This window comes from Phyllobates terribilis, unplaced genomic scaffold (genome assembly GCF_046119375.1).
Source record: "Phyllobates terribilis strain yellow unplaced genomic scaffold, ASM4611937v1 Scaffold_5__5_contigs__length_657084704, whole genome shotgun sequence".
In the NCBI taxonomy this organism is placed as follows: Eukaryota; Metazoa; Chordata; class Amphibia; order Anura; family Dendrobatidae; genus Phyllobates; species Phyllobates terribilis.
The window spans coordinates 488,391,577-488,411,529 of NW_027362765.1; the positions used below are offsets into that span (position 1 = coordinate 488,391,577).

At 43.8% G+C, this 19,953-nt stretch overlaps 1 protein-coding gene across 1 annotated transcript; it reads right to left on the reverse strand.

The window, feature by feature from the left end:
• Positions 1 to 6,128: 6,128 nt before the first annotated feature.
• On the reverse strand, positions 6,129 to 14,953 carry ACTA2 (actin alpha 2, smooth muscle). The gene is made up of 9 exons (XM_073685526.1): positions 14,798 to 14,953; positions 12,413 to 12,583; positions 11,300 to 11,428; positions 11,069 to 11,179; positions 10,534 to 10,618; positions 10,185 to 10,346; positions 9,171 to 9,362; positions 7,976 to 8,157; positions 6,129 to 6,438 (listed from the first exon to the last, which is right to left on the reverse strand). The coding sequence occupies exons 2-9, from the start codon at positions 12,539 to 12,541 to the stop codon at positions 6,295 to 6,297; spliced, it is 1,134 nt and encodes a 377-aa protein (XP_073541627.1). The 5' UTR covers positions 12,542 to 12,583; positions 14,798 to 14,953; the 3' UTR covers positions 6,129 to 6,294.
• Positions 14,954 to 19,953: the final 5,000 nt, after the last annotated feature.

Consider the following 19,953-nt stretch of genomic DNA (forward strand, 5'->3'; position numbering starts at 1 on the left):
CAGGGTCTGTACCACACGACTGGCGTATAGCAAATGTGGTGCCAATATTCAAAAAGGGGAAAAAAAAACGAACTTGGAAATTATAGGCTAGTAAGCTTAACCTCTACTGTGGGTAAAATCCTGGAGGGTTTCCTAAGAGATGCTATACTAGAGTATCTGAAGAAGAATAACCTCATGACCCAATATGAACATGGGTTTACGAGGGACCGTTCCTGTCAGACTAATCTGATCTGATAATAATGAGGAGGCAAGTTCCGGACTGGACCAAGGAAATGCAGTGGATGTTGTGGATATGGACTTTTCAAAAACTTTTGATACGGTTCCACACAAAAGGTTGATGCATAAAATGAGAAAAATGGGGATAGGGGAAAATATATGTAAGTGGGTTAAGAACTGGCTCAGTGATAGGAAACAAAGGGTGGTTATTAATGGAACACACTCAGACTGGGTCATTTTAACAATGGGGTACCACAGGGGTCAGTATTGGGCCCCCTTCTTTTTAACATATTTATTAATGACCTTGTAGGGGGCATACAGAGTATTATTTCAATATTTGCAGATGACACTAAACTCTGTAGGGTAATCAATACAGAGGAGGACAATTTTATATTACAGGAGGATCTATGTAAACTAGAAGCTTGTGCTAATAAATCACAAATGAGCTTTAATGGGGATAAATGTAAGGTAATGCACTTGGGCAGAGGAAATAAAATGTATAATTATATGCTTAATTGTAAAACACTGGGCAAAACTGTAACTGAAAAAGACCTGGGTGTATTGGTGAACGACAAGCTCACGTTTAGTGGCCAGTGTCAGGCAGCTGCTGCAAAGGCAAATAAAATAATGGGATGCATTAAAAGAGGCATAGGTGCTCATGAGGAGAACATAATTTTACCTCTATACAAGTCACTAGTGCAACCACACTTAGAATACTGTGTACAGTTCTGGTCTCCGGTGTATAAGAAAGACATAGCTGAACTAGAGCGGGTGCAGAGAAGAGAGACCAAGGTTATTAGAGGACTGGGGGGTCTGCAATATCAAGACAGGTTATTACACTTGGGGTTATTTAGTTTGGAGAAACAAAGGCTTAGGTGTGATCTTATTACCATGTACAAATATATGAGGGGACAGTACAAAGACCTTTCTACTGATCTTTTTACTCTGAGGCCTGAGACGGGGACAAGGGGGCATCTTCTATGTCTGGAGGAAAGAAGGTTTAATCATAATCACAGACGGGGATTCTTTACTGTAAGAGCAGTGAGACTGTGGAACTCTCTGCCGCATGATGTTGTAATGAGTGATTCACTACTAAAATTTAAGAAGGGCCTGGATGCCTTTCTTGAAAAGTATAATATTACAGGTTATAAATACTAGATTCCTTAATAGGGCGTTGATCCAGGGAACTAGTCTGATTGTCGCATGGAGTCAGGAAGGAATTTTTTTCAACAATGTTGAGCTTAGTGTTTGCCACATGTTTTTTTTTTTGCCTTCCTCTGGATCAACATGTTAGGCTATGGGTTGAACTAGATGGACTTAGTCTTCCTTCAACCTTAAAAACTATGTTACTATGTTACACAAAGCTCATCTACCTGGAAAAAATTAACTTTACTCCGCCTGGAAACTGATGGCTTTCAGTCATGTAGGTGTGCCTGGGGTGGCTACACTCATCGCTCGTAAGCAAGCCTCGGCACTTTGATTGACAGCTCGTTCTGCACAGATGTGCTGCAGAAAAGGCTGCCAGGAAGAATTTACAGCTGTTAAGGATGGCTGCAGCTGCTCCATGCATGTCCCCATGAATGAAAGTTGGCAGTTCCTTGGAGCAATAAAGTTCATTCTCTCCCGGTATCTGCACTTTCAGTAAAGCGTCTGTGCAGAACTGTAACGCTACTCAATTGCAGATTCCTAGCATTTGGGGACACGACAGGTTCCCCCTAAGGCTCATTCAGGAAAGCTGAAAATCTCGAATGAATATGTGGCGCCCCTGAGGGTTCGACCTCCACAGGAATGCTGCACTTCTTCAATGGAGTGTGGTGTTCCTCCTCTGAGGTAAGGCCGGTGTGATGGTAGTTACCTAGCCTCTTGCATCCAACACCACATCTCCACCAGAGGGAGCTAGTATGCACTAGGTGCTGCTCCCCTGATTACAGGGAGACTGGGGAACACAAAGTAGTAGGAACCAGTTAGTGGGTGTGGGTGGAGGAACAGTTAATGCCACTTCTAATTACATATTTAATAGAAGGCCATCTTTGATCTTGTTTCTTCGTTGGTCTCTTGCTGGTCCTTTTGGTTCTGTGTGGACCTGTCCTTCAAAGTGGTCGTACTGTGCTGTCAAAATACTGTGTGTAAAGTGACTTCCCTCCAGGAGCGCAGATCCTGTGTGGGCCTGCACCGGCATGGGACACAGCCCTCGTACCCCGATCTATGGGACGAGAGGTAGGTTGCAGACGAGGAATGTCTCAACCCGGCCAAGGACCAGGATCAAGAAGGCCCGGGAGCTTTAGAGTGTGGCTCCCTAGCAAATGGGTCCCGGGGAGGATGCTGACGGAGCGGAGTACGCCACCTGTCCTCTTCTACCTGATCTATTCGGAGGGATTCCGGCTGCAAGAGGGGTACCGGCCCCCGACACCCGACCTCGTACTCTATGTCCAGGACGGGAAAGCCCGGTTAGGCCCTGAGGATCCCGCCGGGCTTGGGATGGAGAGGAATTGCCACCCGAGCCATACACCTGAGAGGAGCTCAGAGGGAGACCCGGCCTATCTACACACGCACAGACGGGAAGGGGTAAAGTCTGTAGTGCAGGAACACTCTGGTGTAGGGATGCTACCTCACACTGGACTTCCTCGGAGGTAGTCGGACCCCCGTTCCTGGTGGCCGCAGGACTCCGCGAGGAGCAGGGAGAAGCCTTGCGCTGCTTATGAGAACTGTGAGTAAAGCCTTGGAAATTCATCCCTATGGCCTCCGGACTGTTCATTACGCGCCATTCCACGCGACACGGTGCCCGCACTCCCACTCTACTACCCCCTTTATCCTGCCTTCCCTGCCCTGAGGCCGCGCTCCACCTGTGGGGAGCAGCGAGAACTTTAGCCGCCGTGACATCGGGCCTCAGCGGACTTCTAGCGGCGCTGGTGGCGCATCACCAGACACCACAGGTGGCGTAGTCGACAATTACCACTCAACCCGGAAAGCCCTAACATCATTTTTCAATGTGACGGCCCTGGGCACGGAACGGGTCGAGGCCACAACTGTATCCCCGTCCTCAACATCTGACCCGGCTCCGAGTACCCCATCTTCCCAGGGCAGGGCTTGCGAGCGTCACAAATATTTGTTAGAACACTCGTTTGCCAATTATCATCTTGGGTAAACAAGCCGGCAATCACTTGGAGAATGAGCAAAATGTAAAATTTGTCTGATTGGATGACTCTTGCCGTTATTAAACTCATCATTCTAGGCAACACATAGTCAGTCGTATATAAACAGGACATGTGCTGCCGATGAAGATATTCTATGTGCACAAAAACGATCGTACTTAAAATCGTTCTGTGCGCAGATTATTCTGGTTGGCCATTAATTGACCACCAATTAGCTTGTACAAACCAGATTAGTGATCATTTACCGGCTGCAGTCTGCAAAGGATAACTTGCTTTGAAAATGCCACTTGATTTAATTTGTTTGCACAAAAGACACAGATCGGTGTTTGAATTTCACAGGACCTAACAGATTTTTAATAGACTCCAGAGGACCAGAAGAGTATTGTCATTTAGCATCACTAGGGATCTATAGTTGTCATTGAAATGCTGGTGGACTGCAGTCCTAATCATGTCTATAAAGTTCTGCCTGGATGTAAAGAGATAATGGTTAGCAGAATATTGATAAAAACATTATTTTCCAATCACTGATGATTAGTGCCCAAGCTATTTGGTTTAAGCAAGGAAATGACTTGTGACTTCCAGACCAAAGTGGCTTCTGATCTGCATTTTGGCTTATTCTCTAATCTTAATATGCGGTCCTGAATGAAATCATTTACTTATTAAAGTTTATTACTAAAACATTGTGCTTATATCACTCTTCCTTTTGTATGTTGTCTCTTCAGAGAGGAAGAGGACTAGAACTCTAGTGCCACCTACAGTAAGTTGCAATCCTAAAAGTCAATAGTGACCCTTTAAGGAGCCAGAACCAGAAACTCAATTTGCAGACACTGTGTTTCGGGGTACTGCCCCTCGTCAGTGCAAAGTGTGAGACATAGTTTGGCTGGGTGAGAGGCGTCAGATTGGTATCTAAGGGGTAACATTTCTCCTTGCGGAGAGTGACATGTTAAGCATGTCACGGTGAGGAGACTTTTAAAGCCGCAATGCTCCTCTGGGAAATATTGTCTCTTCAGAGAGGAAGAGGACTAGAACTCTAGTGCCACCTACAGGAAGTAACAATCCTAAAAGTCAACAGTGACCCTTTAACGAACCATATCATATGATTTAGGATATAAGCCAGAACCAGAAACTCAATTTTTGTATGTTAGGCATTCACAGTAACCACATGCTTTGTCAGCGTCCTAAAAAATACAACTGAATTAAAGGGGTTGTTAAAAGATGACCTCTGTGCACATTCCCTATCAGGGCATTTAAATGTCATAGATTAAGGGTTCCCGAGGGTTCCCTCTGTGTGCCAGAAAGAGCCACCATGTAATACTACATACCGGGTAATATGTGACTGCCTGTTTCTTCTGGTGATAACTGCTGATCATTGGAGGTGAGAGAAGTACCTGCGGAAATCAAATAATTCAGCTTCATTTTAGAAAGAAGACTATCCCTTTAATATGCTATATGATTTTATATTGCAGGTCATTCAGCTTTTATTATGTGGCTCTTCTGAAAGAAAGAGCATTCATCCCATGCAGATGCAATAGGCCCATTGGAGAGAGGAGGCCCAGTCCTGGTTGGTCCCACGCTCTTTCGCTTAGTTGGTCACAAACATGGGACCAACATTGACATTGGTAGCAGATAACTGTGTGGCCCAAGTGTCATGGAAAGGGTGTGGAGAATAAGGATCAGGCATTTGTGGGTGGCAGAACCCAGTCCTATAATAGTGGCCCACTATGATTTTTGTTACGGTGCTCCCCATCTTCTGTGTGGATGGGGAGCACATACATTATCCATTTCTTAATTTAGTAGCCAACGTGCACCTTTTATACTTTGACAACCCACTTAAGTAAGAAGATAAGCCTATTAAATTACTATGCAGAAAGGAGACAATTCAATGACAAACTCAGCTCTGCACCGTCTATATAATCTACAGGAGTCTATGAGTGGATTTGCATTCCATTATTATCACTATCATTTACTATAATGTAATGGGGTGTCTATGATATTTTAAACAGTGTATAAAATAAAACGTATGGGTCTCATGCATAAAGACCTAGCACGACCAAACTACAGCAAACGATCAAGTTACGTGCAGAGAATAAATAAGTGCAACAAGCAGGGGCACACCATCCTTGGAGCTCAAAAAGCCCCTCTGCCCCATATGAGGTGAAGATTATAAATGGCTTCTAATAGTTGGGGGACCATATGACAGATTAGGCATTGTAGCCCAGGTTATATACCCAAGATCCAAGTACTTCAACTGGAACAAAATGCAGTAGGTAGGAGAATGCTGGAGGGGCAGGTGACTTGGGTGTTGAGTACCGGGGGGCACTGTATTAATCATGGTAGTCTTGATGAGGGTTTGAGCAGCGAACTGAATCTTTACTCAAAGTAAAAGAAAACCTATCTACGGCAAAGTTATTGACTTGACATCAAAATCGTGTACTTTATACTTTAGATGCTGCAAAACCCAAATCATTGCACCGATTCCTTTTAAAAAGAGGTTCTGCATCAGTTGTATCAATACCTGTTATATTAAATAATGTACCGCACAGGTAAGATTATTAGATGTCACCTACAGTTAGAAGATCTATTCTCCAGCTTTCTTATAAGTCCCTGTGACTCCTTAGGAAAACAGCAATAAGTCGATCACTAAATAGTTGTACCTTTTTTTTTCACCAGTGTTTGTGATTCATAGACAGACCAGTAGGTGTCGCTCTAACTGCATACACACAGTACAGTTCGTTGTAATGTAAACCATTTGCTAATTAATTTGTAGAATAGATTAAGCTTTATTCATAACAAACAAAACAAAACAAAAAAATACTTTATCGAATTGGCGCCTAAGACATATTTTGGAATGAAATGGTGGCCATGTACTTGGAGTACACTTGAAGATATAACTTGGAATTGAAGACAATATAAAAAGAAAGAACATTTAAAAGCATTTGCGGTGCACAATGGAGGGGCCAGCTTCATCGTATTCTGGTTTGCTGATCCACATCTGCTGGAAGGTAGACAGGGAAGCCAGGATGGATCCACCAATCCAGACAGAGTACTTGCGTTCTGGAGGAGCTATGATCTGCAGGGACAAAAGGACAAAGTGAGCGGCTGACCAACTTTACAATTCTATTTACTGTGCAGAAATTTCCAAACCTATGAAAGTCATGTCTGTAGTCTAGATGACATGTCAGGTCAATATTCTGTATATTTATACTATATGGGAATCTGTTATCTTTTTTAGTTCCACATAGCGAATATAATGTACAATGACGTATACCTCTATTTCTTGTTGTGCTGTGCATGTTATAATGTATGCTTAAAGTGTAACCCTCACATATATTTTTTTTCATATAGCAATAGTACAAGTGAAGACAAGAAACTTTATAATATATCTTATCAGAGAAATCTCATTCTTTTTCTTCCTGGACTGTTATTTCACTATTAATTCACGGGTAAAATCTGTGTTCAGTGAAGACAGATTTTCACATTACTGAGATAGTGATTCTTAAAGGTCTCTTGGGAGGTGAGGTGGGAGAGGACGGAGGAGCTGGAGGCAGATAGACATTCTGCTGCAAGTTCTCCTGCATGGACTGGATCACTTTAGGGCCCTGCCCACCAGTCCTGCACCAGGAAAACCCAAAAGTGGGTGGGTATAACAACTTTTTGGTATTATGTAACCCTCTAGGAAAATGACAACATTTGACAGGATTGTTTTCAAAAATTCAGGACTGTTTGCATCTATGGTTTATGCAGCCCATAATTATTTGTCTACTTATAGAGGTTTCAAGGTCAACTGAGATAATAAAAGGCACCTGAAATAAATAGGATAGTACATAAGGCTACTGTGGCAACGCAGCCAAAAATCCACCCTCTTGCTGTGAAACAATGGGAGGAATATCAGCCACAACATCGAACTGTAACCTAAGTAAAATGCTACTGTTCTCTGACTCACTTTGTCTACAGATGTAGCAGAGCTGAATAAGTCATTCAGCTACGGCAATTGGGATGCATTGTCAAGGCATCATAATACCTCTACAAGTTGATATTTCCCAAGGTGTACCTCTATATATAAATGTAGGTTATGCTGAATGCCAAATGTCATACCCAGCTCTGCTACATTTGTGTGTTGTCACTGGTAACCTCAGACTAGTATCCAGCTCTATGTTGAGCAATGACTAGTTATCTTTTGGGCTCTTGTTGCCTGCCATGCTTCTGTCTTACCAGCAAACTCTTTTATTGTCCTCTAATTTTCAGCTGTAGGATTTTATGCCATGGTCTACCACGTACGCAATATAGCAGATTTACCAAAGGTGAAACAAAAGCTTTAACTGAAAGGTGGAAACTCCCATTATCAAGATTAGTGTTTAATCTTCGCTTTTATATGTGGTTTACCGCCTCCAAATGCACAGACATTTGCTAAACATTTCCTTTTCTTTAACTTGTAAGATGCACACATATGACATATAGCCGAGAATATAGAAAATGCTATAAAAGCTATATATATATATATATATATATATATATATATAGTATATTTATACTGTAATACTAGACTGACTATGGCAAAACAATACCATGGGAAGTCATGCAGGGGCCCAGTAATGTAGAAGATTTACCTTAATTTTCATTGTGCTGGGAGCCAAAGCAGTGATTTCTTTTTGCATTCTGTCAGCAATGCCAGGGTACATGGTGGTACCTCCTGACAGTACATTGTTGGCATACAGATCCTTCCTGATGTCAATGTCACATTTCATGATGCTGTTGTAAGTGGTTTCATGGATACCAGCAGATTCCATTCCTGTGTAATGTGATGGGATTTATAGGTTAACACATGAATACTGTTCACTGATCTCAATGTATAGATGAAAAAAGAGTGGATGCACCAGTGACAAAATCGTCGCGGTAATTTAATGGTTAATGGTCCCTGGATTGCTGGACCTAACTGTGAGGCTCCGGTCACATGACTGTTCAGACATTCCGTTTGTATGTTCTATTTGTAAACAACGGAATCAAGGGAACCTGTCATCAGGATTTACCCCTAGCAGGTATTGGGAGCGCTTTATCAGCCTTCTAACACCCTCTTTAATGACGCTTGTACTAGCCCTAAATGCTAAATGAAAGTGTTTAAAAACTAAGTTTATCTTACCCTGCTCTCCCTGACTGTGGTCACAGGACCAGAGCAGGACCATAGGCAATCAATGCCACCGAGCGGGGGCTGCATGCCCACAGACATCCTGACATGTGCGGGGAGAGCAGGGAGTTGGAGAAGAATCTGTCCCGCTTCTCCTCCTCCGTGGTCTCTACACATGCCAAGATGTCAGTTACACTGCTGTGGGCATGCTCCACCAACACAGTGGCATTGATTGACAGTGGTCTAGTCCCAGGTTAGTTCGGTGACTGTAGATAGGGAAAGCAGGGACAATTAAACTTAAGTTTTAGACACTTACATTTAGCCTACAGGTTTAATACAGATATCATTAAAGAGGGTATTAGGAGACGAAAAATATGCTCTTAATACCATCCATGGGTAAATCCTGAAGACAGGTTTCCTTTAAGTGATCCAGTGCATCACTTATGCAAACAGAAGCAGTGAGGGCCCATTGATGATTGCGTTCTGTTTTTTCTTTAGAACTGAAGAAAAAGTTCTGCATACAGGACTTTTTTCTTATGTTTTAAAAATTGACCCCATGTCGATTCCATAATTAATCACTTATTTCATAGTCTGTTTCTGAAACAGAACACAGGAACTAAGGCTGTCAGCAGTCCAACTCATTAATGACGGCATAATGAAAATTCATTGATCGAACTCACCAATGAAGGATGGCTGGAAGAGAGTTTCAGGGCAGCGGAACCTCTCATTGCCAATGGTGATGACCTGACCGTCCGGAAGTTCATAGCTCTTTTCAAGGGAAGAAGAAGAGGCGGCAGTGGCCATTTCATTTTCGAAGTCCAGAGCCACGTAGCACAGTTTCTCTTTAATGTCACGGACAATTTCTCTTTCAGCTGTACAGAGGAGAAAAGGCAATGATTACTATCTTGTTTGTAGTCCCTACTGTAGGGTGACTTATGGGAAACCATTAAGCCCCCGTCTCACATAGCGAGATCGCTAGCGAGATCGCTGCTGTGTCACAGTTTTGGTGATGCAACAGCGACCTCACCAGCGATGTCGCTATGTGTGACACTTTGCAGCGATCAGGCCCCTGCTGTGAGGTCGCTGATCGCTGCAAAGTGTCCTGGACCATTTTTTGGTCGTTGCCCTCCCGCTGGTCAGCACACATCGCTGTGTGTGACCAGCGGGAGCAGCGATCAGGCTGGTAACCATGATAAACATTGGGTTACTAGGGGCACACGCGTACCTAGTAACCCGTTGTTTATCATGGTTACGAGCCTGCTAAAGTGAGCGGTAACCTCCCGCTCACTGTAGCAGAGTGGTAACCATGGTAAACATCGGGTTACTAGGTGCGCGTGTGCCCCTAGTAACCCGATGTTTATCATGGTTACCAGCCTGCTAAAGTGAGCGGTAACCTCCCGCTCACTGTAGCAGAGAGGTAACCATGATAAACAACGGGTTACTAGGTGCGCGTGTGCCCATAGTAACCCGATGTTTACCATTGTTACCAGCCTTCTCCTGCTTCAGCAGGCTGGCAACCAGGAGCAGGAGAAAGATTCTTTCCACGATGTCGCTGCTCACCTGATCGTTGGTGAGCCTGCATGTTTGACAGCTCACCAGTGACCACATAGCGACGCAGCAATGATCCCTGACAGGTCGTATCGTTGTCGGGATCGTTGCAGCATCGCTAAGTGTGACGGGGCCTTTAGTCTTACCAGTAGTTACAAAAGAATAGCCGCGTTCAGTCAAGATCTTCATGAGGTAGTCTGTTAGGTCACGACCAGCCAGATCAAGACGCATAATGGCATGAGGAAGGGCATAACCTTCATAAATTGGTACATTGTGGGTGACACCATCACCAGAGTCAAGTACGATACCTAAAAAAGAGGAATTGTTGGTCAACTGCCGTATTGTTGTTTACTGGATATGACAATCCAAATCTTTACAGCTAAGTGATTGAGCCCTAAGTGCCCTATTGGTTGGCTCAGAATTTTAGGTGAGATTCCCTGAGATTAAATGGTTTATCATTGTGGTTACTTGTTTCCAGTTCAAACCTTTACTTACCAGTTGTACGGCCAGAAGCATAAAGGGATAGCACCGCCTGAATAGCAACGTACATTGCTGGTACGTTGAAGGTCTCAAACATAATCTGCAATTAAAGCACATGTGATGAGAAGACACATTAAAAGCACATTCTCTAAACCTTAAGTCTACAAGAGAACTACTCAGAATACTCCCAAATGTTGGGGGATATCCTTATAGACAAGCTACAGGTAGGTCTTTTACCAAGAGCATAGGTATATGGGTTGGCAGAACATGTGACCTACATGCTGGGGGCACCAATAAGATACACAGTCATGGCCAGGGTATTATGAATTAGGCCTAGGGCAGTGCCTTGAATCATTGCCACAAGTGAAAAAAGATCTCTTCTTTCATCTACATTTGTGATATTGAACTTTTTAATTTAACCATTTTTGGACTTTTTGGTCTAATGGTATAAATAAGTCAAACAACTTTTGGACTATTTGGTCTAAAGCTAGAAATACGTTTGTAGAATGAGGGTAGATGAAATATGATGCTCTAATTTTATCATTTGTACCTGGGTCATTTTTTCACGATTTGCTTTGGGATTCAATGGAGCCTCTGTGAGAAGGGTTGGGTGTTCCTCTGGAGCCACACGCAATTCATTGTAGAAACTGTGATGCCAGATCTTTAAGAAAAAAAATACATTGATATTAGATATTATTGGTATTTATTCCTAGGTTATCACATAAATATAATAACTGATTAATAAATGTATATATTTCATATAACACTTTTTAAAACATACCTTCTCCATGTCATCCCAGTTTGTGATGATGCCATGTTCAATAGGGTACTTCAGTGTGAGGATACCTCTTTTGCTCTGAGCTTCATCACCAACATAGCTGTCCTTCTGACCCATACCTACCATCACACCCTGTGTAAGTAGAAAGAACAGATTATCCATATGAACTATGTAGAATTAGTGGTGGTAAAGTGGTTAAGGGGTAGTGGTAGTGTTTTAGATTTGGTCTATACATGTGTGTGGTTATTAGTAGTGTTGAGCGAGTATGTTCTGTTAACCCTTTCAGCGAGTATGCTCAGGCCGAGCACCGAGTAGTTACAGCTGCTCGGTGATAAGGTTAAATCGCTCCCGTGTACATGATTTGCAACTGTTTGACAGCTTTATTACATGTGAGGAAAGATTGTTTCTTTTGCATTCCTCACATGTAATAAAGCTGTCAAACAGTCGCAAATCATGCACAAGGGAGTGATTTTAACATAACATCAAGCAGCTGTAACTACTCGGTGCTCGGTCCGAGCATACTCGCCGAAAGGGTTAACAAAACATACTCGCTCATCACTAGTTATTAGTAAAAGTGCAATGTTCACGGGAGTGAGATGACCCAAATTCACTAAGATGCCCCTTGTAATTTACGCCCCTTTTTTGAGACAAAGTATTATAAATTTGTCAGCTATGCTTGACCACGCCCCCTTCTGTCAAAGCCACGCCCACTTTTCAAAAAATTGTCAAAGATGGCTGAGACTGGCGTAAAATCAAAGTCATATCATTTTTGCGCACACATGAGTTGCTCAGAAATTTCGCAACATTTCAAGCAGAAAACTTGCAAAAACTGCTTGATGAATTGGAGCCTATGTATCTGTCTTCTCAGACTCTGTGTGGTAGGCAAGATAAGGAGTGCTATGCTCTATGGTCCTAAAATATCAAAGGCATGAAGAGTAGGTTCAATATGAAAGTGTAAACAGGATCCTAGATCCTATATTATATTATAAAAATTATATAGGGAACCAAGAAGCTAGTGTAATACACGGAATTAGAAATGTAATGTAATAAGGTTATTATTAATTGGATATAATGGTATAATGAAACTATAAAGAAATGTTCAAGTCTCTTTTTTACCTGATGTCTGGGGCGACCCACGATGGAAGGGAATACTGCTCTCGGAGCGTCATCCCCAGCGAAGCCAGCCTTACAAAGTCCAGAACCATTGTCACACACCAATGCAGTAGTATCTTCTTCGTCACACATTTTGTTTTATTATAACTTACTCAAGCCTCTCAAACAAGGAACCTGTGGAGGAAAGGTATCGGAAGTAGGAGTTAGTAAAGATTATACTTAAAATATGGAATAATCACAATCTCATTAGAGAAAATTGCATGCCATTCTATAATGTTTTAATATCAGCTATGGTCTAAAGTTGATGCATTGTCCAAGAAAAAACTAAATCAAAGGTTACATTAGTCTGATCCAGAAGCTGGGAACTTCATGTGCCCTACTACGACAATTATGGACCCTAAAAGTGTCTCCTAAGGACACCCTGGTCATTGCATGATATTACTAGAAGATCTTCAAGGGGGGTGTCGACAGCTCTTCTACTCCTTTACAAAGGTGCTCAGGTTCGGCAATGAAGTGGCCCAGAGCTGTAGCCAGGCTTTCTTTCACCTAGAGCAAAGGTTCAGTTTGTTCCTCCTAGGCCTGTATCTAAATATCCTGGCCAGAGTAAAGTGGCTTGTTGGCATCTCCCTGGCACTCCCCACCTATGGCACATGCCACAGTTACTCCACCCACCTCACTCCCAGATTACACCCCTGAGGTGTCCTGACTTTGGCTTTGATAGGCTTTTGGTATTTCTACAAAGAGAACCATGTATGGCCAGTAATCAAATCTGCAGGAAAATTATATAGAGAATAAAGATATTTCTCGTGACAATTATTAAATCTGTTTAGGTAAAATTAGGAGCTCAAAATATTTTAAATTTGTTTTATGTGCAATTTTTCTTAGACTATTTTCCTACAGTAGATCTGATAATTGCTAGCCAAATTATTATCCCAGAGCAGACAAAAAAAAACAAAAAACAAACTAAAGCAGAACAAGAGGAAGGGGTATGCTGTTATTTATAGTCCCACGACACAGTAGAAGAAATTCCCTATGGGAAATCCCTATGTGATAGCACCTGCACTCTGGCCGCACCCTCCAGCGCTATCTCTATTAGTAGCATACTACATCTTTCCACACTGTGAGATTTAGAAGAAAAGAAAATGAGAAATTGTTCCAGCAAGTTTGAACATCTTCATATTTCACAATAGCAATGACTCATCTGTATACTTTTCTAAATGCTGAAATCCACTTTAAAAATTCATTTCTTACTTTACATCTGTTCTAACTTCTGTCCCATTTGGAAAAAAAAAAAAAAGAAATGGAAAAGAAATAAAAAGTTGTCGAAAAAGCATGGCTGAGAATGTCGTTGTTTATTAGGGTGTATGCAGACATTGCTGTCCCACATGTCCCACATGATGGAAGTGACTGGCTCACAATATCCATTTCCTAATTAGGAAATAGTCTGTCAAACCTCTGTTTTGGGAGCAGAATTCCAGGTCAGGGGTTTCGTTCGTTCAAACTCACATCCAAGACTCACTGCCAGCCCAAAAAAAAAAAAGTCATGCGGGGAGGGGCGGCGAAAAAAAGTCGGATTTACAAAACTCCTCCAAGCACGCACCATATTTAGTCATAGACCACCAAACTGATCAGTACAGTTGTAGCAGAGCTGAGTTTGACAGTTGACATAACTCAGCACAGGAATGCAGACTAAACCTGTCAAGTGATTATAAACCCACAGAACCATGACTATGCACCTATGCAGCCTCAAAGAGACAAAAAAGCAAATTCAGCTCTGCTACATCATAAAGGCAGGTTTCATCTCCTGTCAAACTGTCACATGGAGTGCAGGCCTATATTAGTAATCTGCAGACAAGAGCATGATCATGATTAGCCTGTAGACAGGTCTGGTCACAGCCTGGTGCACATAAGCCCAGTCATTTCCAGCATTTATCAAACCTTAGCAAACACATCTGCTTCGCTGTCCTACTTCCTTCCAGGCAACAAATGGTTAAGCATCTGCTTTCAGTTTTCTTTCAATTAAGAGAAAAGTCCCCGAACCATATAAAAGTACAGTTTAAGGTGCAGACGTTAAATTAGAATTTACAGATGTAGCAGAGCTGAGGTTGTTATTTCAGTATTTGGGAGATAAACCTTTCCTTTCAATCTGGTTTAGTGCAGTCTGGTGTGATTTCACTATGACTTGAGCCATATGACAATCTCAGCTCTGCTATATCTTTATTTCAGCAATTTATGAAGCCCCCCCCAAGTAATGCAAAGGAAATGATAGTATAAGGAAGGATGAAAGAAGAGTCATCAGGTATAAGATATAATGCAGTCTGCCTATTTAGCCAATCCCATTGCAGAGGTAGTTGAAGCTGGGTGTACCGGTGACTGGGTATCACTTACCCTGACAGTGCTTTGCTGGGGTTAGCTGCTCCGGGATGGTGCACTGGAAATCTGGAACATGTTTGACTATATAGTCTGTTGGCCTGTTCTCCTCCCACCAGCTTCCCAAAGAAGGAGCACAGACAGACTTCTACCCCATCTCTCACTCTAACACATCCATATAGGGACCTCAAGACAAAAACCTCTAATCTGGGTGGATGAGGACCCTGGGTCTCTTCCATTGCATTCCAGTATAGTACTCAAGAAACAGGAGGAGATTTCAGCTGTGGAATATAAACAAATGTAAAAATTCAGGACAGCTGGTAAAATACTGTCATACTGTACTACTGACAGGCCGCCCCCTGGCATCAAGTAAACATACTTCCATACAGGGCAGATACATTGTACATCTGACAGGAGAAAGGTATTGTACGCACTGTGAATGTATGAGTGGATATAGGAATCTGCTCTCCAAAAAGGGAGTGACACATAAATCCCTGCTGCTTTAACTATATCAGGACTCGGAGGCATGCCACTTATACCGTGGTAAATACGTACAGTACTGGTCTTAAGTTTGGACACACCTGTTCATGCATTGGTTTTCCTAATTGTTTTTGGTGTGTGCACATTGTAGATTCTGACTGGAAGCAGCAAAACCACAGAAGAGTACATAAGGAGTAAAGAAGCGTGTGAAACAATCTAGAATATGTATTTTACCTTAGATTCCTCAAAGAAGTCCCCTACACTGGTGACATCTTTACAAGCCTCTAGCATTGTCTTAAGCAGCTTGATTAGGTAGTCACCTGGAATAGATTTCAATTCACATGTCAAGGGCTCAACTGTGGAATCACTGGACATCAGAAAGGGTCTGCGACAATCAGGTGTGTTTTGCAGAGGCAGTGTGGGTACACAGTACATATGGTGCAGAGACCTATTCCACAACTGTTCTAAGCCACGATATGGCAAGAACAACTCATTTAAGAGAAACAACAGTCTATAGGTACTGTAAGGCAAGAGCGTCAGTCAGTCAGTCAATCAGAAAGATTGCTAGAACAATGAAGATATCCTCAGCTTCAGTGATGAAAACATCAATCGCTATGATGCAACTGGCTTTCATTAGTGATCGCACCAGAAAAGGAAGTCCAAGAAGTGTTTCTGCTGCAGAGGATAAGTTCATTAATGTTACCAGCTTCAGAAACTGCAAATTGACAGCAACTCAGATAACAGCCCTCAAATGATGCACTATTATCAAGCAGCAGACACATCTCAACATCTTCTGATCAGAATGTGAAAAGCAGGCCTTTATGATCAAATTGCTGCAAAGAAACAACTAGTGAGAGCCACAAACAAGAAGAGACTTATTTAGGTCAAGCAACACAGGAACTGGATATTAAATCTATGGAAATCTGTAGTGTGGTCTGAGTTAAATTTGAGATTTTTGGTACCAATCGCCATGTCTTTGTAAGACTCAGAAAAGGCGAGCAGATGGTTTCTAGATGTGTGGTGCCCACCATGAAACATGGAGGAGGAGGTGCGATGGTGTAGCAGTGCCATCTAGGTGTCATTATTGATGATTTATTCCAAATTTAAGCCAACCTTACCCAGTGTGGCTGCCACAGCAATCTGCAATGGCATACAATCCCATCTAGTTTGTAATTAGTGGGACCATCATTAGTGTTGCAACAGGACAATGACCCAAAACACATCTCCAAACTTTTGACCAGTACTGTAAAATGTCTAGGACCATTGTGTACAGTTTTTATGATTATGCACACATTTAGATAATTTACTTGCAAATGCAGAAATCTTCAATACAGTCCATAATAAATCCAATCTTGGAGACTTAGGTCATCTGTGATGGTGTGACATGCTCCCTCCTAAGAAGGGAGGTCGCTGGGTCAGAACCAGGAGGGCTGTAAAAGTGCAAAATCAGAAGACGTAAGTGTTGTCAACAAACGGGCCAAAGTCAGATCAGCAAAACAAGTTCTGGGACATAGGCAAAATGTGAACTGAGAAGCAGCAACAAATCAGAGGAGGAACATACTATTACTGGCAGCTACCAGCAGTAAGCTGGGAGCTTCAGTAGGTTGTGATGCTTTCCAAATGGCCGAAGCAGAGTCAATTGCTCCAGCTGGACAGCACACACCCAGGGCTGCCACCAGGAATTTGGGGGCCCCATACTGGCAAAATTTTCAGGCCCCCTTGAGACTCCGGCTACACCCCAGCTCCGCCTCCACCCCTCGAACCTTCTACAGTTCCACTGCCCACTCTTGGAAAAACGCCACTTCTGCACCCCGTCCTCACAAATCACACATTACCAATTCCCAGTGAACACCAGATCACACACATAGCCAGCAGCTTTTTTTTTTGGTCAAAAGATTTTTAAAGCCGCCACCACGATAAGGTAGACTCTTCTGGCCGGGCCCTACTCTTTTCTAACCTATTAAAATTTTCTTAAAATATCCAGTGCTCTTTTTAGGTATATTTTTATTTATTTTTCTTTAAGAGAATGTGTCATATAAATTTTTTAAAATGTCCAATAATACCACATACAAGGATCAAATACCACCACACCATGACCACACCACATATTACCCCCACATTGTCGCCGAATACTACAATACTGATCATTAATAAAAAAAAACACAATACTAATATTACCATAAGTGCCATTATACAGGGGAGTTCTGTACATGGTATACAGTGTATACTGTAAGTGTACAGGTAATACAGTGATCACCAGTGACATTATACACAGGAGCCCTGTACATAGTATATAGTGTAGAGTGTCAGTGCACATGTAATACACTGACTCACTGGTGACGTCTCTAGGTGAAGTTCTTCATCTTCGCTTTTCTCCTTCATCCAGCACAGACCGCCATCACTTCTTCCAGCCAGGACTTGTCTCTGCATAAAATAACACACGGTTATGTAGAGCACATTCCCCAACTTCTACACTACTCAGCTGAATACAGACGTGAACCCACCATTAATATATAATTAGTCATTATGCAACCCACCATTCCAAATATAAATTGTAATCCACCACAGTGCCCCCACTAACTGTTAATAGCCACTTTCCCCACCTAATAAATATATAAATTAATTAGAACCTGTACTCTCTCCCCCAGTTTATTACCAGTCACACTCCTGCATCCGCAACTCCCCACACTCTGTACCTCCTGCTCCCCCGATTCATTATATTTATATGCACCCTCTGCCCTAATTCATTATCTCATGTCCGTGCTCTCCCCACCAGCTATTCAACATCATTTACTCTTCCCCATCCCCCATTTTCTCTCCCCACCCTCCCCACTGCCCAATTCACCATGCGCTCTTCCCACCCACCACTCCCAATTCCCCATGCACTCATCCTCCCCCCACTCCCAATTCCACATGTGCAGCTCATCCTCCCCCCACTCCCAATTCCCCATGTGCAGCTCATCCTCCCCTAGCTCCCAATTCCCCATCATGTGCAGCTCACCCCCCGCTCCCAATTCTCTATCATGTGTAGCTCATCCTCCCCCCACTGCCAATTCTCCATCAGGTGCAGCTCATCCTCTCCCTACTCCCAATTCCCCATGTGCAGCTCATCTTCCCCCCACTCCCATTTAATTAATTATATTTAAAAAAATAAAATTGTCATACTTACCCCTCATACGATCCCTGCAGCATCCTGGCGCTCCTGCTGCGATGAGGAGATGCACGCCGCCGGGTTCTCCTGACTTCTGGTCAGGTGACGGTGCGTACGCGCTGTCAGATGACCAAAAGTCAGGAGAAGTATGAAGGAGCTGCTGCAGCTGTGCAGCTCCAGTAAGAAACCCAGCGTCGAGATGTGCACCGCCTAAGGCGGTGCAGGCCCCGACGCTCGGCCCTTTATTACAGCATAGGGCCCCGTGAGCAGAAGCACAAGAGGGGGTACCTCGACTGGGCCCGGGCCTCCCCCCCCCCTCTGTACTGCTGCTCATGGGGCCCCAAACAGAAGTAAGGGCAGTAATGCCCTGATGGCGGCCCTGCACACACCTATCCTGACAGACTTGAATGTGTGGCACCCCAGGGGTCTGGTTTCCACAGTAATGTAATGTTATGTCTGAGAGCAGGTGGGAGGTCCTTTGGTCAGGGATCCTGTGCATGCCACACCTCCTGCCCAGTCTTGGGAGGGGAAGAACTTCCCCTATATAAACCCGGGGCTGAAGCAGGGTTAGCAGTCAAGGAGAGTAGAGACAAGAAACAGCAGAAGCAATACTACTACGAGTCAGGGGCTGGCAGCTGCAGAGCTCGCCCTGACTGAGAAGCTTTCTTACCGGACCCGGCGTCCGAGGCTGTGGGGACTAACTCTTACCCAGCAGCAGAAGCCGACAGGCAGGGGATTTCAGGTCCTCTGGCCAAGAAACCCGAAGGCACGGTCACACGCATGGGACCAGCACCGCCGTCGTGGAGCGGAAGCTACTAGAAGGCCCCGAGTCACCGGCCATACGGGTGAGCACCACACGGTACACTCAGGGACGTGGGCTACTTATACTCGCTTCTAGCAAGGTATCCAGAAGAGTATCGTTAGTTTGGGAGGCCTACAACTCCGCCTGGCCAGGGAGATCCCATCTGCTCAAGGACTGACCAGGCCCCAACCGCTAGCCAGTACTCCGGGAGGGTCTATCTTTGTCACCAGTAAAGACCCTGAACTACACCGCATCGTCTCTGAGTGGTTCCTGCTACCCCCATCATCCACGTCGGCTGCCCTGAGGCCATACCCCTCCCGTTGGGGGTTATACCATCTACGCTGCACTATCCTACCACCGGCCTCAGCGGTCTGCCCTGCAGAGGCAGCTCCATAGCTGCATTCAACGGGTGGCGTAGTCGTCCTACATCTACCGCTGATACAGCGCCACTTAGTCTGACTCCCTGGGCACGGACCGGGTCACCGCCACGAGACTACAACCCTCAACAGATCCGGCTCCGGGTAAGCTCCCGCGTGCGCAACGCTGCGCGACACAGGCCCAGGGGTGCGTCAAATGCATCCCATGTCCCAGCCACTCTACTCTTAGAGTGGTGTTAAGATTCCAATTGTCCTTTTACAGTTTGACCACTAGTGGCAGCTATTGTTCACCTTAATAATTCTGCTGCAATCCCACTCCTTTCCACTGGAGGCTGCTGTTGTGTTCTGCAATTGCCCTTTACTA